This window comes from Artibeus jamaicensis, unplaced genomic scaffold (assembly GCF_021234435.1).
Source record: "Artibeus jamaicensis isolate MK-2021 breed Jamaican fruit bat unplaced genomic scaffold, CSHL_Jam_final contig_585, whole genome shotgun sequence".
NCBI lineage: Eukaryota > Metazoa > Chordata > Mammalia > Chiroptera > Phyllostomidae > Artibeus > Artibeus jamaicensis.
The window spans coordinates 18393537-18421027 of NW_026521894.1; the positions used below are offsets into that span (position 1 = coordinate 18393537).

Consider the following 27491-nt stretch of genomic DNA (forward strand, 5'->3'; position numbering starts at 1 on the left):
GATTTTCCCAAAATCATTCCACAAGACCTGGGATGAAGCTGCACAACCACTTACAATTTCTCCTCAAAAGTCAAGCAATGTCATTGATATCATTGTCTTTTGGGTCAAATAGTCACAGTCTAGCCCAGATTTAAGAAAGTGACAGAGCAGTAAGCTTCACCTTTCAGTGAGAGAATGACCTGCATGAAAAGGGAGTGAGGGTGGCCACAAGCTGCCGCAAAGCCCTAACCCGCTCTTCAATGCCGTCCGTCTCTCTACCACATAATTTAAATGTGCCTTTCTCTGACTCATGTTCCTTCTTTTCCTATTCTTTCTTCAGTTGAAATGACTCCCTAGGTAAACAGTAAAAGGAGATGGGAACCGAAGGGCTAAATATCACTTGTACTGTTCACTGGCACAGGGACCTGGGCAAATAACTTCTCATTAGAATGGACTCTCTGATACCTAGCACCTAGCATTACACCTAACACACAGTATGGTCATTGACTAAGTGATTTGTCATTTATTGACTAAACAATCTCTTTGTGATTCCATTACATCCTCTATGACGTAGGGACAATAAGGTCCACCCAGGGACATAGAAATACATGAACAAGTTAATGTTTGCAAAATACTTAACACAGACACAGAAAGGATGTGGTAGCTGTTAGTATTGTTATTATATTTAATAGTATTATTGTTACTATATTATCATTAGAGTTCCCCCTTCATATCCCTGTCACCACACTCTAATAACTTGTTAAACATTTTCTTCAGCACCTTGATCTCCTTTATTTTTCTTATCTTATCTCTAACCCACTATTTTAATGCTTCGAACATTCGTACAGGGGGCACCTCAAACATACTCTTCTCTAAGTCCTTGGCCTTTTCAGCACCAGTAATCATATTCTCCACCTCACTCCAAATGAATACAAATTCTTATTTAAAAATACCCTACAAATTACACAGTTTTTCTCCTCATAACACAAGTTCCAGGTCTTATATTTTCCCTCATAATAACCTTGTTCCCTGATTCCTTTTTTTAAAAATTCTACTCTGTCAACACCATTATGACTTCCCTAGACTCCTCAGTCCACTTTTGATGATAAGCCAAACCAAATTTATAAACTCCTAAGCCTGCACGGACCCAATTAACTACTGTCTCTGGCCCTGGTCCTGGCTTTCCAGCCTAACCTTGCCAAGTCACTTCCATTTCAAAATGATGCTATTAGACCAAATTTGAACTACAATGCTATTCTAAAATATTCATATCTCCTGTATTTCCTCTTTTGTCATGTACTTATTCCAGACATTTCCCATTCTGTTCTAACTCCCAGTCCCATTTTCACCCAATCATCTTTCCTTCTTATAGATAATTTTTTCTTTTTTAATGAAAAAACAAGAACCTTCCCAAATGATCTTTCTCAACTGTCCTTATTGCTATCTCAAAAGTTTCTTCCCATAGTTTTTGTTTCTTTCTTCATTTCTTTTGGAGAAAAAACTGCCACTTCTCCTAATTACTTCCTACACTTTTGCCCACCATCCCAATATTTTGCCACCTTCTTGGTGGAATAGTCTCTATTGTCTTCTAAGTCTCTGGTCTCTGCTCTCTGCTGCTGGTTCTTCTCAATCTTGATAAAACTACTGTCTTATTTCTTGAAAATGCCATTTCCCAAAGGAGTTTTTAACTCTTCATCTCATTGTTCCTTCCCTGTTGAAAGCCTCCACCAAGAGGTCTTTTCTAACCACATCCATCTCTTCAGCACTCCACCGTTTCTTAGCTCCTTACAATTCCAGTTCCACCCTTTCTGCCCAGACTTCATAATTGCCAGATCCAAACAGCAACTTGCTACACAAGACTAATTCAGAGAATAAAGTACTTAAGGGCAGAGTTTTTTAGCTGAAAATAAAAGCATCCTTATAGATTGAATTGTCCACATTAAGAAATAGAAGAATATCAATAAGAAAACTGATTGCTTTTAACCAATAAAATGTAAGTTCATATTTTTAAATGCTATTGGAAATCATTATTTTGGAAGTAATAATATAAAGGTATATTTTTCTTTGTATCACATCACGGTTGTTTCTTCAAGCTAGAGTCTACATACATGCACGTAGGTTGATTGTCACTTTTTATGCATAGTTTTCATGATCAAAAGGGAAATAATCTTTTCTCATTCATTGTACTTCCCACCTAATAATAATAATAATAATAATAATATAATCACACTTTAACTTCCCACAACAATTTCTATATTTACTCCTCATTTTTAATATTTACTCTTCCTTGGTCTGAATACTGATGATTTTAGAACCTTTTATATCTTCCCTCTTAAAGCTTAAGCTACTTGGTAGTTACATTACAGTATTTGCACATTTTAGGTTCCCTGAACTTGAACAGTAGCCCACACACCTACGCCTCCCTAGGAATAATGGGATCGTTTTTGTGCCTGACAGCATTGCCTATCCCTCTTCTGCTGCTGTCTCTGCAGGCCGTGATTGATTTCAGTAGCCAGAGTTGTATTGACATTTTTGTGTTGGTTTCTAATTATTTTTCCTTTTCCTTTGAAATACAATGCTCATTGTTCGTTGCCTCCAAACGCAGTGCTAGAAAAAAGTCAAATCCATAATTATGTTAACCCCAGAAATCATAGAAACCAGCTTGCATCCCATCACTTTTTGTTTCCAATTTTTATTACTAAATATGTGTATAATTAAAACAATGACACAGTTTGATCGAATCCCCACAGGAAACACAATTTCTCATGACTCCTCACCGTACCTTGAACTTCACTTTATCCACTCCCTTTTGTCTATAGGTCCCCCGGGCCCACCAGGGATAGTGATCGTTGAGGAAATCACTGAAAGCACAGCCACACTCTCCTGGAGTCCAGCAGCTGACAACCACAGCCCCATCTCTTCCTACAACCTGCAGGCTCGTAGCCCCTTCTCTCTGGGCTGGCAAACGGTGAAAACAGGTAAGTGGTTCGAAGGCAGCGTCAGGTATAAACAGAGAAGCTTCCCATCATGAGCTATTTTATGTTCTAATATTTGTGCTAAGCATCTCAGTAGGATCATTCTGCATTCCTGAAACTTTTTTTAATTTAAATATTAACAAGTGTTTACTTCTTTTAATAAGGCTACCTGGCTTTCTTTTCAATTCCCAGAGAGGAACCACATCATTTATATTTGTTAATATTTGCTTATTAAAATAACTTTAGACTCACATAGAAGTTGCAAAAATAATACAGAGATTTCCTGTGGACCCAGCCCTCAGGTTCCTCCAATGATAATATTTTACACAACAATAGTACAATTATCAAACCAGAAAGCTGACATTGGGACAGTGCTGTTAACTAAACTACAGACTACATTCAAATTTCACCAATTTGTGTTAACTCTTTTTTACTGTACAATTCTATGAAATTCTATGAAGTTGTACTGAATAGATTTACCAACACCAAAATAATCAGAGAACTATTTCATGACTCCAGTTTCCTGTGCTACCCCTTCAAATCACACATACAAAGAAAAATCTAACATAAAATGACACCATTTAAAACAATGCAGAATTTTAATGCAACTTCTAAGATGTTTGAATTATATTTACATTATTAAAAAATTTTTTCTTCCCTGAGTTTCCATTTCATGTTATAACTAAACTTCCCTTACCTCTCCAAAAGTGGCCATCTTCAAGGTTATGTGACATTACACTCTCTTGATAGATATTAGAAATATATTTACTAAGTTGGTATTTGAAAAGTGTGCAATGTCTATATAATGTAATCTTCACTTGCACTTGTCTGTACTGAGTAGGGATTTGTCATTTTGTTTTACTATCTAAATATAATAGGTTCATGTATGCATACATAAACTTTGAATTTTTGGTACAAGCTAGGGTCAAATGAAATTGTATATTGGGGGAAGCTCATGAATTTGAACTAAATGTTAATTTTAGGGTTATTTACTTATGTTAGAAGTCTCTACTATAAAGTTGCACCTTTATCTTTCAAATCTAATTTGATTGCTGGAAACAATTTTTAAGTTAGGAGATTTTTAAAACTCAGTTCACTAAGCACTAATTTAAAAATCTATGATTAAAATGTGCTTATAAAAATAGACATTTTTCATAAATATATTTTTGTAACTAACCAACTTTGTTTGCCTTGATAGTACTAGGGCTTTAGCAAGATGTCTCTTCACCTAATGAAGTCCCTTGTTTTTCCAAAACTCAGTATCTCTTGGAGCTATTGGTACAGATGTGCCAACTCAAGGCAAACCAGCCAACGAACAGTGGTCAACTTTGGCATGCTCTACAGTAGGTTTTAAATGTCTTCTGGTTTTCCCCTTACATATCTGACCACAACGTCTTTCATGCCTGTGACAGGGAATGAAATCCCCCCCCCAGAGCCACATCAGCTCCACTGGGGTGGACCTTTTGTTTTCATACTTCTTCCCTCATCTAAAACAATTTCAGTAGAGATTAGCTCTAATGCATAAATATCTATTAGAAAAAAATGATGGGTCTGGTGTTTGAACTCTCTAATAAAGTTAATGCACCCTGGCTGGTGTAGCTCAGTGGATTGAGCACAGGCCTGCGAACCAGAGGATCGTGGTTCAATTCCCAGTCAGGGCACATGCCTGGGTTGCAGACCAGTTCCCTGCAGGCCAGTTCCCAGCAGGGGATGCATGAAAGGCAACCATACATCGATGTTTCTCTCCCTCTCTCCTTCCCCTCTAAAGATAAATAAATAAATAAAATCTTAAAAAAAAATAAAGTTAATGCAATTCATGATCTATTATTTAAAAAGCACTTAAGATTCCTTCTTATACTGACTTCTGGACAAGATGGAAGCATAGGTAGATATACTTTGCCTCCTTGAACAATCAAAAGAAGACAACAACAAATTTAAAATAAAAAAATAATCAGAACTGCCAGAAAATTGAACTCTATAGAAGTCCCACAACCAAGGAGTTTAAAAAAGGGACATTCACCCAGACTGGTATGAGGAACAGAGATGTGCAGCCACAGTGGAGAGGACTCCAGGCAAGGCAGTGGCTGAAAGACCAATGTGGGCAAGGCAATGGCTGGTGGGGTGGGCAGTCTCACATTTGCAGGTGGATAAACCAAGAGGAAGAGCTGGGGATCTAGAGAGACCATGCAACCCAGGGTTCCAGTGCAGGTAAATAAAGCCTCAAAATCTCTGATTGAAAAAACCTGTGGGGGTTGAGGCAGCAGGATAAACTCCTAGCCTCACAGGAGAGTTCATTGGAGAGACCCACAAGATTCTACAGTATATACTAACCCACCTACCTGGGAATCAGCACCAGAAGAGCCCAATTTGCTTGTGGGTAGCAGCAGAAGTGACTTAAAGCCAGCCAACAGCTGAGTAAGTGGCTTTGTTCACTCTTATACCCCTCCCCCACATACAGCATCACAACTCAGTGACATGGGTTGCCCCACACTAGTGAATACCTATGGCTCTGCCCCTTAGTATATAACAGGAGCACTGAGACAAAAGAAAATATGGCCCAAATGAAAGAACAGATCAAAACTATAAAAAAATACAACTAATTGACAAAGAGACAGCTAACCTATTAGATGCACAGTTCAAAACACTGGTAATCAGTATGCTCACAGAAATGGTTGAGTATGATCCAAAACAGAGGAAAAAGTAAAGGGTATTGAAAGTGAAATAAAGCAAAATGTACAGGGAACCAACAGTCAAGGGAAGGAAACAGAGACTCAAATCAACGGTCTGGAGCAGAAGGAAAAAAATAAACATTCAAACAGAACAGAATGAAGGAACAGGAATTCAAAAAAAAAGCGAGGAAAGGCTTAGGAACCTGCAGAACAACTTTAAATCTTCCAACGTCCAAATCATAGGGGTGCCAGAAAGAGAAGAGGAAAAGCAAGAAATTAAAAACTTGCTTGAAAACATAATGAAGGAGAACTTGCCTAACCTGGCAAAGAAAATAGACTTCCAGGAAATCCAGGAAGCTCAGAGAGTCCCAAAGTTGGACCCAAGAAGAAACACACTAAGGCACATCATCATTACATTAGCCAAGATTAAAGTGAAGGAGAGAATCCTAGAAGCAGCAAGAGATAAGGGGACAGTCACCTACAAAGGAATTCCCATCAGACTGTCAGCTGATTTCTCAAGAGACCTTACAGGCAAGAAGGGTCTGGAAAGAAGTATTCCAAATCATGAAAGGCAAGGACCTACATCCAAGGTTGCTCTATCCAGCAAAGCTTTAATTTAGAATGAAAAGGCAGATAAAGTGCTTTGGCAGATAAGGTCAAGTTCAAGGAGTTCATCATTGCCAAGCCCTTATTATATGGAATGTTAAAGGGACTTATCTAAGAAAAAGAGAAAAAAATGCAAACAGTAAAATGACAACAAACTCACAAGTATCAACAACCAAACCTAAAAAAAACTAAGCAAATAACTAGGAGAGGAACAAATTCACAGAAATAGAGATCACATGGAGGGTTATCAGTGGGGAGGGAGAGTGGGGACAATGGGAGAAAAGGTACAGAGAATAAGGATAAATGGTAGGTACAAAATAGACATGGGGAGGTTAAGGATCGTATAGGAAATGGAGAAGCCAAAGAACTGTATGACCCATGGACAAGAACTAAGGTGGGGGACTGATGGTGAGAGATGGGTACATGGAGAAAGGGGAAAAAGGGTAGAAAAAAATGGGATAACACTACAGCATAATCAATAAAATATATTTTTAAAAAAGATTCTTTCATACACCAATATGAAATCAAAGAATTGTAAGCTCCTCATTTTTGACAAGTGAAGTCGCATGTGGACCTTCTAGCTGAACACATCTGGAATTAATATAACAGTGTCTACCCCAAAATCAGACTTAAATCAGGCGACTGTGAATGGGACTTTTTCATTTTGAAGGAAGTATGAAAACAACCATAAAAAAGTCATTTTACTTGCAGCCCTCTCTTCTGGTCAAATTGCTTTTGATGTGGAACCGAACTTTCTTCTTCATATTATTGAGCAGTATCAGCTGACCTAGCTTTTTACTCTGTGTGTTTAGAAATACCAAAATTTTTGTAACTTTAGAATTTATTTGTTGTTTTTTACTTATTTCAAATATGTTTATTCACCATTCTTCTACCAGTGGATATGTCTTCTATGTGTGGATATGTTATCTACTGATTGGTTGGTTACATTTGACAACTAGACTGGCTTATAAAGTTTACATTTAATAATTTCATTAAATGCTTTGATGCGATTTTTTTTACTAGGAAATGCATTTTGACAAGCTTTCCTCCCTGAATCAGTATGGGATTTCCCACTGTCTTTAGTTGCTGTGTGTCTTCTCTGAAGCAGAATGCTTTCTTTGAAACTGACTTATCCCCATTGTTCCCATAAGAGTATCTTTATGAAATAGTACCTGCAAAGCTTTAAAAATAATTACTTTGGTATACATTCTCTATTTTCTTTAATATTCACAATATTGTATTTGAAATAAAAATCCTGATTGTTATTAAAATGTTTGTTTCAAATGTATTTCACATTGCATGTTATTTCATCAAAAATATTAATGATTTCAATGCCACTTTTTATACTTATTTTACATTTTGTACAAGTAGCAATTAAGTTAAAATTTCTAAATCTTATTTTTATTTTTATTTTCAAACAGGCATTAGAATTAAGGATGGTGGAGAAGATGTGAAATAAGGAAAGGAGTCTTGAAATGTATATGGTTAAGAAATTATAAATATATGTAGCTTTTAGAGGAAGATTATATTTATATTTTAAATTAATTTTCTGTTTTCACATAAAGACTGAATAGTTACGTCAAGATTACAACAGAAGCTGTGCCAATTTTGACCCCATCTGTCAGTTTGAACTCCCCTTTTATTCATTCAATAAAAATGTATTGAGAAGCTTTTAGTTAGTCTTCTAGGCACTTAGAATATGAGTGAACAAAACGAAACAAAAATATTTACCTTTGTGAGGTCTGTATTCTCCTGGGTGAGTACAAGCAACAAAGAGAGAACATAATAAACAAGGAAACTATATAGTATTATAGAAATTCATTAATGAAAAAATACATATTGTATTGTAAGGATAATCAAAAGTACTGTGATAGGACAATATATCAGTCTGTGCTGGCTGACATAATAAAAAACCACAAACTTAGTGGCTTAATCAACAGAAATTTATTTTCTTACCGTTCTGGAGGCTCAGAATTCCAATATCTAGGTGCCAGCCAATTCAATTTGATTTCTGGAGAGAACCTCCCCCTCTTGACTTATAGATTGAAGCCTTCCCACCTTGTCTTCACACGGCAGAGAGCAAAGATTCAAGCTCTCTGCTGTCCCTGCTTATAAGGGTACAAACCCTATCAGATCAGCGCCCCAGCCTTATGACCTCATTTGACTTTAATTACTTCCTATTTTTCACAGACCTTGAATTAGTGTATTAAAAGATAAGACTTAAAATATCAGTCTTACAATGTCTTTTCATTTCTCTCAGGATAAAATCCAGTCCTATGTGACTTAGTCCTGCCATTTCTTTCCAAACTCATCTTCAACCATTCTCCCTAAAACTCACTCTGCTCCTGACTCACTGATCTTCTCATGCTTCTGTATGTACTGACTCTAAAGCAGGGGTGTCAAACTTTCACCAGGGGCCACATTAGCCTCTTGGTTGCCTTTAAAGGGCCAAATGTAATTTTAGGACTCTATACATGTAACTATCCTTAACAGTTAAGTGAGAGCTCAGCACTGCCAGTGGGTAGAAACAAGGTGCTGGACCAGATAAAACAAGGTGGAGGTCCGGATTAGGCCTGCGGGCCCTGTGTTTGCCACCTGTGCTCTAATGGCTTTGCAGTATTTCCTTCTGTCAACCCGGGATGCTTTCCCCCCAATATTAGCATAACTACATCTATACTTCCCTAAAAATTTTATTCAAATGTACCTTCTCAGTGAGGCTTACCTGATCACTTTGTTTTAAATTTCAACCTGCCTAAGGAGAAAAAGGAATCCTCATACACTCTTGGGATTGCAAAATGGTGTAGCTATTGTGGAAATCAACAGTATGGTATGCAGTTTCCTCAAAACAATTAAAAATAGAACTACCCTTTGACCCAGTATTTCCACTTCTGGGTAGTTATCTGAAGAAATACAAAATACTAATTCAAAAAGAAATATGCACTCCTATGTTCATTGCAACATTATTTACAATAAGCAAGATATGGAAGCAACCTAAGTGTCCATAGACAAATAAATAAATAAGATGTGGTACACACAGTAGAACCTCAGTTCTTGAACTTAATTCATTCCAGAAAACTGTTGGAGAAGTGATTCATTCAAAAAGCAAACCTCTTTTATCACCTGAGAGACATGTGACTAATCATACAGGTATCGGCATCACAAACTGAAGTTTTGTTGGACAATAGAGACATCTTTCATGACCTACTAGGTCAAGACCAAATTGTTTGAGAATCAAACATTTGCAAACTGAGGTTCAACTGTATATATAATTGAGTATTATTCAGCCGTGAAAGAGAATGAACTCTTGCCATTTGCAACCACATAGATGAAGAATGAATATAGAAAGTATTATGATAAGTGAGATAAGTCAGATAAAGACAAATACCATACAATTTCATCTATATGTGCAATATAAAAAACAAAATAAATGAACAAACAAAACAGAAATAAACTCATAAATGCAGAGAACATTGTGATGGTTGCCAGATGGTATGGGAGTTAGAGAGATGGGTGAGAAAGAGAAGGGGTTAAGATGTACAAATTGACAGTGTAAAAACAGTCACAAGGATGTGAAGTGTAGCATAGCATATATCCTCAAGAATATTATAGTAACTATGCATGGTTTTAGATGGGTACAAGATTTATCAGGGATCACTTCATAAGTTATGTCATATAAATATCTAATTACTATGTTGTACACCTGAAACTAATATAGTATTGTATGTCAACTATGTAAATTTTAAAAATTATTGACATTGAAAGACAAATACCATATGATCTCACCTTTAACAGGAACCTAAACAACAAAACAAACAAGCAAGCAAAATAATAACAATGACACTGGAATAGAGAACAGGGGGCCAGCGACCAGAGGGGAGAGGGGAGGGAATTTCAGGGGGAAAAGGGGAAGGATTTACAGGAACAAGTATAAAGGACACATGGACAACAACTGAGGGGGATGGAAATGGGAGAGAGGTGGGGGGGCACGGTGGGGTGGGCTGGGATGGGAGTAAAAGACAGAATACTGTACTTGAAAAAATTAAAGAGATAAAAAATATTGAAAATAAATAAATTACAACCTGCCTGTTATGGATTGTACGGAGTCTGCCTCTTCCCAAAGTTCAGATGTTGAAGCACTAACACTCCAGGGTGACTGTATTTAGAAATGGGACCTCCAAGTTTATCAAGTAGGCAATTAGACAGAGTCACGTTCAAGTAGGTTTATAGTTATTCATTTGGAAATAATACAATAATAAATAAATAATAATACAAGAATAAAGTCTGTGTTTCATGCACTCACAACAGTAAACTGCCTTTTGCTTTACCTTGTATACGCGAGCTTGGAGTTTAAGAAATTTAGAAGATAGATATAAATTGGGAAATTATTGGCATATAAGTTGCATTTAAACTGAGGAATTGCATGTCATCCCCAAGGATATAAGTATAAAATAAAGAAGAAAAAAAGTCAAAAGCTGGAGAGTTCCAACAGTAAGAAGCTGTGGAGAAGAGCAACCAGCCAAAGAATGCAAAGAGGATGCAATCATTTAGTTGAAAGGAAAGCTGAGTTCATGCAATATACTGCACAACAAAGGAATAAAGTCTATCAAGGAACAGAAAGTAATCGACTGTGCCAAATACTGATGACATATCAAATATGATGAGGACTGAGAATTGATCATTGATTTTAGCAACATGGATATCACTGGTGACTGTGAAAGTAGCAGTTTTAGTAAAATGGTAAGAACTAAAGTCTACAAATATGGACTCAAGAGATAATGGAAGAGGAATTAATATAATTAAAAAATTTGCTGCAACGGGAAGTGGAGAAGTCAGCATATTTTGAAGTCAGAAATGGTATCATTTGCTTATAGCTGGAGAGAGACCAGGAAAAGAGAAAGGAATTGAGGATGACCTCAAGATTTTGGCTACAGCACCCATAAAAATGTAACTAACATACACTGATTAAGGAATACTATGAAAGTAGGTAGGAGAACTTAAGGTTGAGAACCTTATTCAAAGAGAAATATCTAATAAGCCATTGGATATATCATTCTGGATTTTAGGGAGAAGTTTCACTACTGGAAATATTAGAGGCATCAGCATACAGAGGGTATTTTAAACCATGAGACTAGATCATCATGGAGTAAGAAAATGGGAAAGAGCTAATAGAACTGTCATGCATCTGAAAGATGAAAAGAAACCAGCAATGAAGATAGAAAAAGATAGGGAGTAACAAAACATAAGTTAAGTTTTGAAAAATATTTCAAACAGAAGAGAATTACCAGCTCTGCCAAAGGATGGTGTTAGGTCAAGGAAAATGAGGACTGCAGACCTGAGCACAGGGTTTTAGCAACAGAGACCATTGGTAATCTTGACAGGAGCCGTAAGGGTGGAACACAGGAAGTAAGGGTCCGATTGCAGTGGGCTTGAAAGAGCATGGAAGGAAAATAGAGACAGCAAGCAATAGTACAAACTCCCCTAAAGGAGTTTTGCTCTAAAAGAAACATAGAAACTGGGTGAAGGATGAAAGGATAGGAAATTTTGAGAGAATTTTGTTTGCTTTGGTTTGATTGTATTCTATGGGGAAAACATCCATCATAGACTTTTGGTTGTGTGTGGGGGTTGGGGACAGAGGTGACACAGCTGAGATGGACTGATTATTCTTGTCTACAGTATCTAAACCCTTGAAAACCACTAAGTTTCCTCAAAAGGAATTTAGGTTTCTATGAGAGTAAAAAGTTAGAAGAATGTTCAGAAAAGAATGAGTATACAGGGAATTTTGCTAATGATGGATTATGAATCCCAAAGTTTTCACCAAAAGGATTTCAAAGAGTGAAGGTGGATGGGAACTGGGACAGAAAATTCTGCTAAATGAGCAGAATTCTATGGGGATTGGAATAAAGGAGATGAGAGATGACCTAGAAGTCTGGAGTTGCTTGATGAGACTGACATAAAGAGAAGGGATGGAGAAAATGATTTTTAGTGTAGATAATGGCAAGTCATATTGTGAAAATTTATATGAAGAGATGAGATGAAAGAATTCTAATTAACTACAGAAAACTTTGACGTGTACACATGCTTACTTCCTGAAGCTTCATTTTCATTTTACTAGTGAGGCCAGAGGTGACACCATGGCCACATATAATAAGGAAGTATGTATCAGCCTGCTCATCCTGTTAGTGCCTATGGTATCCTTGATTGCCATTTGTAACTATTTCCCACTCTCCTCTTAATGAAATCTCCTGTCTCTCCATAGTCCCAGAAATCATAACAGGTGACATGGAGTCAGCCATGGCTGTAGACTTGAACCCCTGGGTGGAATATGAATTTAGAGTGGTTGCCACCAATACCATCGGGACTGGAGATCCAAGCACCCCGTCTCGAATGATCCGCACAAATGAAGCAGGTAAGAGTTGGAATTCTATTTGGATGCCTCTAACCACTTTGATAGCAAGTTGAGTTAACTATGCTTGCTTGCTTAGTGTATTTTTCCTAACTCATTTACCTAGACATCATAAAACCATTTTAGTTAGAATTCTTGTTTTATTTGTTTTCATTCTCATTATTTCTACAAATGCCTCAATTTCCTCCCAACCCTTGCAACCATTCATCTTTAAGTTACCATGAAATTGAACTTTCTTGTCTCACTGTATACTCATTAATAGAGCAAATCTATACAATTCAGAATAGATTGACTCACCCTCTTTTTCTCCAGTGATAATTACCTTTAATTACAGTGTACTTCCTTAAAACTCTTTATGTTACCCTTCACCAGCTGACCTGGTATAAATCAGGCTTTGGAAAGACATAGTCTTAACTCAATGCCTTCTTGGTATCTGTGTGTGTATAAATATCCATCTGCTTCCTGACTTAGAAAACACAGCATTCTTCTGGTCGTTTAGAATGATGTAGCACTAATAACATGTTTCTAGTGACCACAAAAGAAGAATTAAATTTAATTTTTAAAAAATTTAAGATGATTTGCTTACAACCTGGGTGAAGCAGAATAAAAACATTTTTAGTAGATCTTTAATTAATTTGGACAAAGTTTTTTGAGATTAATCTTTTATGCCCTTGTAAATTTGGATATAAAGATATCTAGTAAGGCACAAGCTTGGGCAAACACAAATGTCAATAATGATGAGGAAAACCTGAAAGCAATGAAGAAATAGAGGGATAGATTGCAGATACACAGAGGGAGGAAAAACAAAATTTAATGACTTTAAACTCAATGATAACATATGATCTCAATAATCATTAGGATATAAATTCGGTGAGAATGAGGACTTTGTCTTATTTGCTCACTATCCAAGCTCTGGCACCTTCACAGTGTCAGGCTCCAGTGCCCCTTACATCTTTGTTAAAAGATTAAAAGGAAATAGTCCCTTTTTTTCCCTTTATATGTCCCTAAGCACACAAGTATCAGGTCAGAGACACATGTAACATAGAAAACTAAGAATTAACTGTATCCAATTCATATTATTGTTACAGAATTGAACCAAAAATGTAATTTGTATCTTCTTACAGTTTAGATAAAGCCTATAATAATTGAAATAAATGATCAAAAGAGTTGACTCTCTAAAGCATACTCAGTTTTGCTCTTAAAATAAAACTTTTTCTAAACCACATTGGTTCTTTTTAAAAAAGAAATAAAAAAGAGAAGAATCCCAAATGTTCAACTTGCTGCATTAAGTGTGAATAACTGTACAAACGATATTCAAATTCTTTCCATGTGAAAATTAAGCATACAAGAAAATGAGAGATGAAGTAACCTAAATATACTGGAAAAGGTTCATTCACAGAAAATCCAACTCTTTTGCTTTTGTGATTTTCCTATTACAAGTTGTTTTTCCCATTACGTTTCCAATAGTGTGAGTTTGGAATGAACTTTAACTGCCTGGTTGGATTTTCATGCATTCAGAAAGTCAGCCATGCTTTCACTGGGCATTTCACAGGTGCTCATTAATTGAGACCATAACAGGTTAGTCGTTCTTCATTTTATGAACTCACCACTGTGCAGATAGTGAAATAACTGCCAATATTAGTACTTATACATACATAATTTCTAAAAAGCTCTGACTTATTTTGCATATTATTAATTGTGTTTAAACAAAGGCAAAGATTACTGCTTAATTCAGAGGCTCGTCATAAATATTCATTTCAAAAATAAATAATCTGTTTGGGATGAAGACTCCTTTGAGATTTTTTATAGTATAAGTCTCCTCATGCTATTAAAAAGCATTTTAGCAAAAAACACTTTTACTTTTCTAGCTCAAATGTATCCAGATGATGCATTTTAAGTTTTCTTCCTCATCTTTTTCTGCATCTACCTTAATCGCACTGCTCCTGTCTCTCCATTTTATCAAGTTTTATACACAGCATCCTTTAGTTCATTAAAATCTTATGGGAGAGAAGAGAAATATCATGAAAAATGGATGAAATGCTCTCCTTTGAAAGTGAGTTGAGAAGGCCTGGGCTGCCTACTGTATGTTTCCTGTGATTTGGAACCACGCAGGGTTAGAGGTACTAATGGTGTTGAACCAAGTATCGAGTTTTGTGCCTGTTTTGTCAGGTAGCACAGATTAAAAGGGACACCAGTATCCTGAGATGTTCTCTCAAGCGACACACTCTGCCTCTATTAAGCGCATGTCCTGGATTTTAAAAGACGATCCTGTTCTAATGGACCACGTAAACTTTGAAAATCAACAGAGCTGATTGGAAGAGAAAAGTCTCACATTTGGGATACACAGTTGGCAATTTTATGTCCCTTTAAAATTATCTTAGTTACTAGAATATTCTAAATCCCAAAGCAGCTTTAGTAGGGCATTTTTGCCTTAGAATTGCTCCTTTCCCACACACAAAAAGTTAACTTTTCTTTGCAATTTCCTCTAAGATGTATTTTGAATTTTCCAGTCATCAAAACACTGATAGCAGTCAACAAATATAGAATAAATTGGTTCAGTCTGACTCTCTATTAAGATGTCAAAGTAGTAATATAAATATATTTTGATTTTAATGTACATTTACACTTATTCTTATTGAACTTATTGTACAATTTTATTACAAGTTTTAGATAGATAGATGATAGATATCCCTATGTTTTTTTAGAAATGTGTTACATCATCAAAACAATATATAAATTTCAGTTTCATAATGGAAATGCTCTCCCTGTTGTTTAAAAAGATGACACTCAAGAGAAAAACACATTCTAGCATATGATTTTGAAATACATGCTATAGTAGAAATGGAAACATATATATAAATGAGTACAGCAACAGCAATTCTCTCATTTAATTAAACTTTAATATTCGGTAAGTTATATATTTATAACATAATAATTGAAAGATAAATGAAAAGGAGAAAAATAGAAGTATAACAATGTGACCTATAATTTATAAAGGTTTGGTCCCCTCTTTGTGTCTCATTCTCAGGTTTTAATTTTCTTTTTTTTAAGATTTTAAAAAAGATTTTATTTATTTATCTTTAGAGGGGTAGGGAAGGAGAGAGGGAGAGAAATAGCAATGTGTGGTTGCCTCTCATGTATCCCCCACTGGGAACTGGCCTGCAACCCAGGCATGTGCCCTGACTGGGAATTGAACCACGATCCTTTGATTCTCAGGCCCACGCTCAATCCACTGAGCTACATCAGCCAGGGCTAATTTTCTTTTTATTTAAATAAAAACTTTAACTTCCAATGCCATGTTTTTCTCCCTCCATCCCAGCACAGGTTTGACCCAAATATATTTACCTATCTTTTTTTCTTTCCCCTTTCTTCTCCCACCTTCCAACCCCTGCTCTGCAACTTTCCAACTGAGACAAAAAGACTAGGAAAAACCACTCAGGTGGCAGAATTTGTAGTTCTCACACATCACTGATTGTTCCATGTGATGGCATTTGTCCACGTGAGGCTTCTTTCTTCCAGATACATCATGTACTTTGGAGACTCTCCTGTCCCCTAGCAGGCAGCACTATTGAGTGTGATCCTAACCAGCCTATTCAAGCTTACCTCCCATAAGGTCCACTTGGGTCACAGCAGTTATTTCCCATCCTGCGCTGCCAGTCCTAGAAATACACAGTGATATCAAAAATCAATTTGCTCTCTTCTCTAGTGACATTGTGTGGGGCTGGGCCATTGTACAAAATTCTGAAGCATCAGCCAGTACGTGAGGAGTAAGCATCTGTACTCTCTGCAGCGGTTGTTTCGCTCCTCTTCTCACTTAGCTTGAGGGGACATGCTACTCCCTCTTCTCTTCTCCTGACTACTGATCTGGTGGAGGGAGCTGCCACAGCACCTCCATCTGCTACACTGACAACTCCTTCAAAACATTTCTTGTGCTAAAATCATATGTATATGAGCTGGAGGGAGGTAATGGGGAAGAGTCATGAAAAGTTTTTTCTCTCTTTCTTGGCAATTCTGTGGTTTCTACTGGCCCACCTTGCTATAGCACCTGAAGTTGTATGTGATTCATCCCCAGTCCAGAGAAGACTCATTTAACATCCTACTGCAATTTCTTCAGTGCTGTACATTATCTTCCTACTTCTGAAAGGATCTTGCTTTGTTCATATTTGTATCTTAACCATTCTTGTCCATGATAATTTCTTAGGAAATTTCTCTGGGCTCAAAAGTTATGGAAGGAACACAATAAAATACTATTGTACTATGAGATAGAGTTAAATCCCTTTTCTCTAGGGGTATGTGGATATGCCTTATAAACAGCATTTAATGGGACTTTGAAAGGCAGACCAAATAGGACTGAGGCAGAATTATTTATAGGGGGGAATTAAAATTACAGTTATCAGGCACTGGTGTGTACAGAGAAAAAGTGTAAGGCTATTAACAGGTTTTTTAAAGGTCACTCCAGGCTATGTTTCTAAGAAAAATGCCGCATCAAGAATATAAAGCATTCTTCTGAAATAATTGGGAAATTTTAAAATGAAATACTATTAACGAGTATTACAGCTTTCTTCAACCCAATGAATAATATAATTATATTAAATAAAAGAAATGGTTCTTAGTAATGTTGAAAGAAGGCAAAAATCATGTCAAGCAGCCTCTAAGACCAAATCTCAATAATTAGGGAAAAGAAGAAAACAGTATAGCTCATAGAGCAGACAGTACTTTAAATCATAAAACCACTTTGGTCCAGGCAAGTCTTTTCTATGAAATGTATACAAAAAAATAGATTTTCAGTTTTATAGGCACCGTGCAAGCAAAGATGGTAACTTTAACAAATTCTTTTCTAACAGCAACTCGACTAATTGTTAGACATGTCTTTTAATGGTAAATAATAAGGTGATGAAAGTACAGTAGAAGATTTAAGCATGAAAGATAAATGGAGAATGAGAGGTTATCAACCCAGGAGTAAGCCTGAGAGACTCAAGACTGACACTTTCTAACTTTCCAGTCCCTGTAATACCACACCAATCCGAAATCATGAGCTGGGTCCCAGGCCCTGCGCTAAGCACTTGCCTTTTATTATGCCATTTAATTCTCACATTAACTCTCTAAAACAAGGAGTATTTATTCTTACTTTATAGAATTGTTGTCATTCATGAGAAGGTTCGTAAGTCACAGAAATTGTAGACTCCCTAAAATACCCTAACAATCTGTTTTGCAAACCAAAAATTTTACAGTGCCTAGATTTCCAAATTATAACAAGCTGAGCCAAAACTAAAAGCACAATTCCCACGGAACTATCAAAACAATATGATACAGATTTCCAAAAGGATCTTCTATTTCCAGATCACGTGTCAATAGATTCATGCTGAATTTCTAGTGCTTACCATAGAAGACTTCACTTCCTCCTCTTTTTCCAATCTAAGTAGATAATAACATTAAGTAATAGGTATACATTATAGTAACAGTGTGATAACTAATTATGAAAATGACTTTTAAATGCAAGCAACATCATTATCTCCATGAGGCAACTAAAGGACAAAGAAGTTAAGAAATATTTCCGGCCAACCAGCCGAAATAGTGGATGCAGGATGTGAGCCCAGACCTCTCTCACCCCCACGAGAACACTTTTGCCATTCGTTCATGCCCCGTGCTCATGCTGTCGAGGGCTTACCAGCATTCTTTGAACTCTTTAGGAAACACCATTGGTATTTTTTTATGTTGGAAACTCTTTAAATTTAAATCTTTCTATCTGTAAAGTAAGCTTCAGTGATAATCAGTTAACTGAAACATTAATGTGCCATGTACTTCAACTCAGGTAGGGAAAAGAAGTTTTTGAATTTCCCTCTTGACTCCCACCTTTACTGTATAAACAAACCTCTTCCTCCTTTCTATTCATCTATTGCTTTCTTTCCAAACCACTCACTGGATTAGCATGAAACTCCTAAATTACCTTGCCTCCCTAGGTCTCTACTAAAGCTGTATTCTATAATGAGCCATCAAAACATATACTGTAGTAGATGCTGGAAATTATTTAGGGAAAAAGAGACACTGGCAAATAATTATATTCTGCCTTCTTTTGTTTACTTAATTTAAATAATTTATTTGAGTGTTTTTATCATTTTTAAATTAATGTTTGAATATGGTTGCCTTCACTTTCCCACTATCATTTTCCCCCGCCCCACCTATGCCCCCACCCTCAATCCTACCCCCTTTGGCTTTGTCCATTGGTCCTTTATACATGTTTTTTAATGACCCTTCCCTTCTTTCCACTGTAATTTCCCTCCCTCATCCCCTCTGGTTACTGTCAGTTTGTTCTTAATTTCAGTGTTTCTGGTTATAGTCTGCCATGTTAATTAAAGCATATTGTTAGTGTGTCTGATTTTGCTAAAACTATTATACTTAGAGTTCTTTGAGATTCATGCTTAAATTCGTGCATGCTTAAACTAAAGTAATACGTTATGTTTTGGTCACTCTGAACATTTACAACAATGTTACCAATGTATGCAGTGGAAAGAAATAATAGTCTACACTTCGACATGTCAGGGAAGGCACTAAGAAAGATGAATGAACATTTTTGGCTTGCGGGAAAGCATATTAATTACTTTATCTGTTCATGGAAAAGCATTGCTCAGAAAGAAATTTAGGAGAATCTAAGTTTGATCTGTTAACCATGCATGTCAGTTGATTCTCTAAGATAATAAACTCAGAACATTTATCAGTAGATGACTAGGAGAAAAGAATCTAGCTGCTTAATTCCAAATGAGGTTTCATTAATTACATTGAAAATATATTTGGTTTTTAAGTTCATGTATGTTTTTCTGAATTCAATGAAAGCATTTATTAGATGCTTGATTATATTAATTTTACATTTCTAACAAGAATGATAGAACTTTCACACCAGTATGGCTAAAAAATTAAGTCAAATTTGTATATATCATAAATGTGTTCTTTTATAAATAAAAGTATATAATTAAAATTAGTAGCATTCAAAGCATGAACTGCGGAAATAATAACTGTGTGCCACCAACTTGAAAATAAATGAGCCTGGGTCCCACTGCTCATCTGCATATAATTAAGAAATTTAAGCCAGTTAGAATTAGAGTGCCCATTTCACACATTGTGATCCTGAGAGAAAAATATAATTCCTGAGATGCAGCTATTAAAGCCTTGTTATTTCTGTTTGTTTTTACAGTTTTATTGATATATAAAAGACAAAGAATGTATCAGGTCATGGTTTACAACTCCAGGATTTGATACACTTACATGACTGTATTGTGAAAAGATCACCACAATAGGTTTAGTCAGCATCTATCATTTCACATAGTTAAAAATTTCTTTTTGAGATGAGAACTTTTCATACCTACTCTTAGCAACTTTCAGATACACAGTTCAATATTGGCGACTGCCATCACCATGCTTCACATTACATCTCTGTGACTTATTTATGTTATAACTGGACGTCTGCAGCTTTGACCCCCTTCACCCATTTTCTGTGCCCCCCCACCCCACCTCTGGGAACCACCAGTCTGTGCTTGGTTTGTTTAGATTCCACGTGTGTTTGTCTTTCTCTGTCAAACGTATTTTACTTAGTTTAGCATAATTTCTTCAAGGTGTATCCACGTTGTGACAAATGGCAGGATTTTCTTCTTTTTATGGCTGAATAATATTTCATATTACATAGATATATACATACTCATACCACATTTTCTTCATTAATTCATCAGTTGATGGACACAGGTTGTTTTTACTTAAGAATAGTTGGGTTTTTATACATATACACTACTAAAACACAATGACCTATAATTCTTTTTTGTTTAATTTAATGTAAATTAAAATTGGAGGTAGCATGAGAAAGAGAATATCTTATTTCTTTATATCGAGTTAAATATGTGACATCTTCTCTTGAAAAGAAATTAGAAGCAATAGAAAAACCTCAAAGACTGATTTCAAGTGATAAAAAAATTTTATGCAATCTGGCTTATTTATGTATAATCAACATAGAAATTACCCACAGAAACAAGTCAAATCATACAAAGTTTTATTTTACTTTCTCGTTTACTTCAGAGGAAATTTTCATCTAAATTTTCACCAGTTTCTTTTTTATTTTTTTACTCAAAAAGTTAACACTTTTGAGAAATCTGAATATGTTTTCTCAAAATACAAACATTAATGAACTGTGGAACACTACTGCCATGCTTTAGACAAAAAGTTTCAACATCATATATTCACTTGTATTTCATTCTTTCCGTGTGTGAACCGAACTCCAGGAGATGCCCAGTGCAGAGCCGATGGGTCCTCTACAGCTCTGATCTGCAGGTTCCGTAGCCTCTTTTCAGATGATGTTTGATGGCTGAATAAAATAAGAAAGGATTGTCAATGCCTAGTCTTTGCACGAAACCCATGACCCAAAATTCAGGGTGGTGTCCTCAAAGAAGAGATTCAAAGTCCCAAGTTAAATATAGTCTTAGCCATTTCGACATAATAGACAAAGTAGATGGTTCTGATAGATAGTTCCTGTCACGTTAGTTGGCTTTTGGTTGTCAGAGATTAATGTGAGCCTTGTGAGGGGAAAGGGTGCAGAGTACACTTTTTTATAAACAAACAAATGGTGCTAAGAGAAGCCATAATGCTATGATACTTACAACAAATTAACTTGCTACCACTATTTATTTGACCATTCATTAATGGTCATGATATTTAGAACCCTGAGATTAGCCACCGAGGGAATATTTGGAACCCTGAATCTCCACCCTTTTACACACACAGTTAAATCAGCCCCCCTCCTGTGTGCATACCATCCACTTGCAAAGGAATTTAGACTTAGTCTTATATAACACTGGTCTGGGGACATGGTGGCAAGGCATACTGATATGTCACAAGTTGTTATATGTAGCAAAAATTATTGGTACCAAAAATCTCATATTAAGTGATTTGCTTGTGTTCATATAAATAGGACATTCACAGTTATTGCTATAGATAACACCATCGATTTTTTTCTAATTTGAATTTCTTATGATTTCTTGAATGGTAGACAAATAGGGTATCAAATTCCATGCAATTCTGAGGGAATTTATGAGCGTGAACTCCACAGATGTGTAATCGTTAGAATAAATATAACTGTGAAAAGAGATTGGCGGCAGCTGTTGCTACACCCTTCTGCGTGGGCATGAGCAAGAGAAAAAAGCTCATGTTCATGGAGGAAAGTGCCTAGGGACCCTGGAGTTTGGACCTTAGTAAATTTAGTTTATTTATCTCAGTGGAGCCAATTAGATATTAACAGTTTTCTCTTCTACCTCCCTGGACGAAAGAGAATTTTTTTCCTTTCTAGTAGAATGTAAATTCTGCATACGTTTTTCTGATATATGAAACGCTGTGTGAATATCTCACAGTAATTAATAGTCTTTCAGAGAGGTACGTAATACATGGGATTGAATTTATTATTTATGAGTATCGGTGTTGTTTAAAAACCGTGTTCTGAGACATAAATCCCATGCTGAAGTGTAAAATCGCTAATACAGGCTCATAGCCTGGAAAATGATTTCTTTTAATAGTTTCTTTCATTTAACCGTTCTTCATTTGAAAATGTTTCCTTTCAACTGTGGATTTTGTGGTTTGGTGCAGTGAAGGGGAAATCTATTTCTTTGACATATTTATTATTTTAATATTTATTTGGAAAAGTTTCACCAGGTGCTTATATATTTTGCAGTTTGCAGAGATATTCATCCTTAGATATTTTTCAAATGTTTATTTATTTCAATAAGTTTTCCCTCCATGGAAGTATCACTAAGATTTCTGTGGCGCTCTTTTGGCACTGCTCGTAAAGCAGTGAAGGCAATGTCAACCTGGATTTTCCAGGGAGTCTTTAAGCCCTAAAACCACACAAAAGTATCACGTAACTAGGAAAGAGAAAGTTTGCCAGACAAAATCTAACTAACCATTAGTAGATGCCATTAACTATAGTGTTCGTTATAACGTGACTTTAATATCACAGAGCATTTACAGAAGGAATGGTTTGGGGATACAATATGTGGCCATGAAAAATCTACATCACTCTTACATTTGAAAGCAGAGAACCTGACAAACATCTTGTTTTAATACTGAATATTACCACTGTAAATTCAAACACCTAAGGTATATATCCAATTGTCATTCACTCTCTGCCGGTTTTTATCCCCAGTTCCCAAGACAGCGCCCACCAACGTAAGTGGAAGAAGCGGAAGAAGGCATGAGTTAGTCATTGCCTGGGAGGTAAGAATGCCTAAATTCACAAGTCAGAACTTGTTGATTCCTTAGGAAATAATGCTACATATCTATTATCTGTAAGTGGTGCAGAGAGACTGAGTAATTTCTCTTTAACTTAGGCGAAGAAACTTTTTGAGTATGCTATTTATTACTCAGATAAATATTATCTTCTCTCATTTTCATACCAGGCCCCTGTTGACTTTTATCCAAGTCTGTGGAATGCTCTCCTGTTACATAGGCTACCTCAGAATACAGTTTGAATAATTAAAATACATCCCCTCATATATTACTTCAGGTGTTTATTTGACTTACCTTGATATTTGATTATTTCACAATTAGGTAGCACCCTTGACTTAATTTGCAGACTAAAACCATTGAGGAGGAGGAACTGACCACCCCTGAATTTGTGGCATGGTACCTCAGTTATTTTATTTATCTCATACGACAATTATATTAGTGGGGAAATTTTTCTTGCGTTAAAAACTGTGAAACTGAGAAAGAGTTTAACCACCTTCTCTGAAAAGTAGTGGGATTGCGAATTTGGTTGCAAAATATATGTTCTTTTGTCTCCTTCTTCATATAATCTCTAAAGTTTCTTGTCAAAGGAAAGAAGTGTGAGAGATATGTTTATTTTTCATGAAGCCAGTTTCCTTTTTGATGATAAATTACCTTATTATTTGATATAGTTATGTTGTTCCAAAACTATGACTTAGAATATGAAAATGGAATTTAAATGAAAATGTCTACTGGAAAAAAACCAAACAAATTCCTGACAGTCTCTAAGAACAATGATAAAATGAACAAAAAAGTCTTTTCCCTATAAGAAATTTTCCATGAGCACATCCTCTGTGCTATTTTTATGTTTATTCCCCTCTTCTTCTGTAAAACCTTTTGTCCTTTTTTTTTATTTCTACAGAGGTACTTCCCGGCACCTGAATTTCTTTTAGATCCAATCTGTCTAAACGGAATTTTCTTCCCTGTATCAGTTTTGTGTCCAAGTCAGCTCAGGCCGCTGTGACAAAAATTGTGTAGACTGAGTGGCTTATCAATGACAGAAATGTATTTCTCCCAGTTCTGGCATCTGGAAGTCCACAATCAGGGCACCAGCAGGCTCAGGTCTGGTGAGGGCCTGATTCCTGCTTCACAGATGGCCATTTTCTTATTGTGCCCTCGAGTAGCAGAGAGAGAGTTCTCAAGTCTCTTTCGTGAGACCACTAATCCCATTTATGAGGGCTCTTCCCTCACAACCAAATCACCCAACAAAGGCTTATCTTCTAACAGTGTCACATTGGAGGTTAGGATTTGATCACATAAATTTGGGGCAGATATCAATTTCAACCTATAGTACTTTAATTTTACGTCTCTTTTATTCCACTCAATACACAATTTTTCTTCAAGTCAAAATTCAAAAGAAACAATGTTTAGCAAATGTGTATTGAGTATCCTCAATGTGTCAAGCACTGTCCTAGTCTGGTAACTGCTCCATCGACTTACTACTCAATCACAGTCATTCCTTTTTATGTTGTGCTATTGATGCCCACTTAACAAATTTAAATGTAAGCAGTATAATACAGGAAGGTTCTTGAACAAATATTATTTTCCATTTTACATATGTTAGAAAAGCACAAAAGCAATGGAAAAAAACAGTAGCAGAAAAATCTTACATTAACGTCTCCTAGATTTTCTGTATGAGGGGCTCCACAGAGCATTACTAGTGACAAGGTTTTCCCGGCCACCAGACCATGTGACATTTTCCACAACATGGAAATCTAGCGTGGAATCCAAGGACCTTCATTTCATGTATCAGACTAATTGGAACAAATTTGTTTCACTTCAGGAGTTTTCAGTACCTTCAGTACTTTCATTAAATACCAACTACTAATATCATTTAATTTTTCATCCTTTACCCTTAAAATCTTTTAAATTTCCAATGACTGCCAAGTGATTAAGCTATGCTGGCTTTTAAAGTAGTATAAAGATTTGAGCCTCCTTTTCTCTAGTTATCCATAATTTTTAAAAATGTAAAGTTTTTAAAGAAGTGAGTTTTTAATCTGTTATTTTGCTGATAGTTAATTGCACTTTTCTTCTTTAGCCAGTATCTGAAGAGTTTCAGAACGGGGAAGGCTTCGGCTATATTGTAGCTTTCAGGCCCAATGGAACGCGTGGTTGGAAAGAGAAAATGGTGACGTCTTCGGAAGCTTCAAAATTCATTTATCGAGATGAAAGCGTCCCTCCACTTACTCCTTTTGAAGTTAAAGTTGGTGTTTATAACAATAAAGGGGATGGACCTTTCAGTCAAATTGTGGTCATATGTTCAGCTGAAGGAGGTCAGTTCCTTTATCCCTATTATTTCTATTCAAAATATGTCAATATTTTATTTTGTTATATGAATGAGACATTATTATTAGAAAACACAGTTACAACAAAAGAAAAATAAAATACCTATTGTCCCACTACACTTTTTATGAACATTTTTCAAATATTTTCCCAAATTATTTTTATTTTTAAAAAATTGATCAATTTTTTAAAATTGATGTTTATTTTTAAAAAAAAACATATATGTTGCTTCATGCTCTTCACTCCCTGGTGGTATATGGCAACTATCTTTCCATGATAATAACAATATTAGTAATGGCTGTAGCGTGTTCTACTGTCTGGAGGGACATTTCACCAATCTTTTTTGATTTGAAATTTAGATAATTTTATATTTTAACACATTACATTTAAATTTGTGTGAAATAAATTTAAATGAAGACCCCATTTGTGTGGCTAATAAATATTTATTACCAACCTCATACACACAACATTGTACTAATAAAGTAGTTTCAGACAGGACTTTCTGTTGGAAGATTTTCACATGTGACATCTTTCAATCCTCTTGACAATGTTTACTAGTAGGCATTATTATCCTCTTTGTAGAGAAAGAGAAATTCAAGGTCAGGAAAGTTAAAAGTTACACAGCTCATAATTGAGAATAGAAGCAGGTCTGTGTAATGATTACATCCTTGATTTTCCTGTAGCACACTGTCTTCACATGCATAAGCTCATATGGTTGGTTCTTAATGTAAAACTACTGTGTAAGCAGGACCTAGTAGGCACTGTACCCATTACTCAGCTTCCTTCATCAAAATCCTGTGTTCTGTTAAGTTTTAAAACAAAAGTCCAATTTTCTGAGAGATTGTACCTCTAAAATCAGTTTTTCTTCTTAATCCTTTTATTCAAGAAGCAAAATTCAATTGGCCCTGGGAGTAAAAATAATGTCTTATGTGCCCTGAATTTGACAATCAACTGAGAAAATGTTCCACCAAAAGCAGCAGTTACTAGAACTTCCGAATAATTATTGTTTTTATAAACTGACTTTTTACCTCTTTTGTGCCCACGTTGGTGACTTTAAAAGCTAAAGAGAATTCTTATCTTTTGGTACTGGCATTTACAGGGAAGACATAAATAAGGCTGTTTGAATATTGAAGTAGTGTGTGATTTACATAAAATGTAGTTTTTCAGTACAAGCTGCCTTTATGTTATTTATATAACATAAAGCCAAATTTTGAAGCCAAGGCAGACAGCTTATACTAGAATAAGAATGACCAAGAAAGTGAAGAACAAGTGACAACGAGGAGGTAGAGATGTCCTGATGAGATACACATGCTTTTTAACATCTCAAGTCTCTGATGTGTTCTCGGATACAGATGGTGCACCAATTAGTTATGTGAATTCCAACAACCAGATCTGTGGTAAGAATCTCAAGCTCCAATGTACTTTTCAGGAAACTGAGGCTCAGGGAGATTAAGTAACAAGCTGAAATTGATAGCAGGAAGTGACAGAGTTGGGACAGCAGTTAAGTGACAAAACCTGGGCTTTGAACCCAGGTCTACATGACTCCAAAACTCATACTTTTCACCACTACCCTACACTATCTCATCAGGAAAATATACAATAATATTTTGTTTATATTATATTATGTTATGTTATGTTATGTTATGTTATTGTATAAAATATATAATATTTTTGTTATATGTTGTACCAAGAATCTTTTTGAAGTACATGTTTTATTCAGGAAGTGCTTACTTTTACTGTTGCTTTAAAATTTCTTCTATCTAATCATCGAGTACATAGCCCCAAAGGTTACATGAGATGGATTTGAGGAGTTTGTGCACATGTTTTATATGGTAACACCAGTGCTGCCTCTTAAGAAATACAGATTTGTACTTTCCTTGTCAACTTTTGCTTTGAAATTAAATTATAGCAGCTACCGTGGGTTGTTTAAACTGTGTTTCTTTAAACTTGAAATGACTTGCCTTTGGAGATTTCTCTTTCAAGCTAGATAGGAAATATGCATATTTTCTTTCAAAGACACTGAGGTTGTTACTGTAACATTTCATAGTAACATTTCATTTATTTTGGTAGACCGAAATATGAAAAATATCAGGCAAATGAAATCTGGATAGAGTCTGCCTTTGTTCTGACAAAATTTAAAAATATACTTGGTATCTGTTCACTAATTAAACTTACTAATTTAGAACTTTATGTGTAAATATGAGTAAAGTTTTGCATCATTAAAAAATGTCAGCTAAGAAAGGCAGTGCAATGGGAAGGAAGAGCATTTGCCCGGAGTCAGCG

At 35.7% G+C, this 27491-nt stretch overlaps 1 protein-coding gene across 1 annotated transcript in view; it reads left to right on the forward strand.

Moving 5' to 3' along the window:
• CNTN5 (contactin 5) overlaps window positions 1-27491 on the forward strand; it is a 470769-nt gene that overhangs the window by 391424 nt on the left and 51854 nt on the right. The window contains exons 14-17 of the mRNA XM_037146258.2: window positions 2799-2957; window positions 12486-12635; window positions 22807-22877; window positions 24964-25198. Of these exons, the coding sequence (XP_037002153.2) occupies window positions 2799-2957; window positions 12486-12635; window positions 22807-22877; window positions 24964-25198 (615 nt within the window). The remainder of the gene's footprint in view (window positions 1-2798; window positions 2958-12485; window positions 12636-22806; window positions 22878-24963; window positions 25199-27491) is intronic.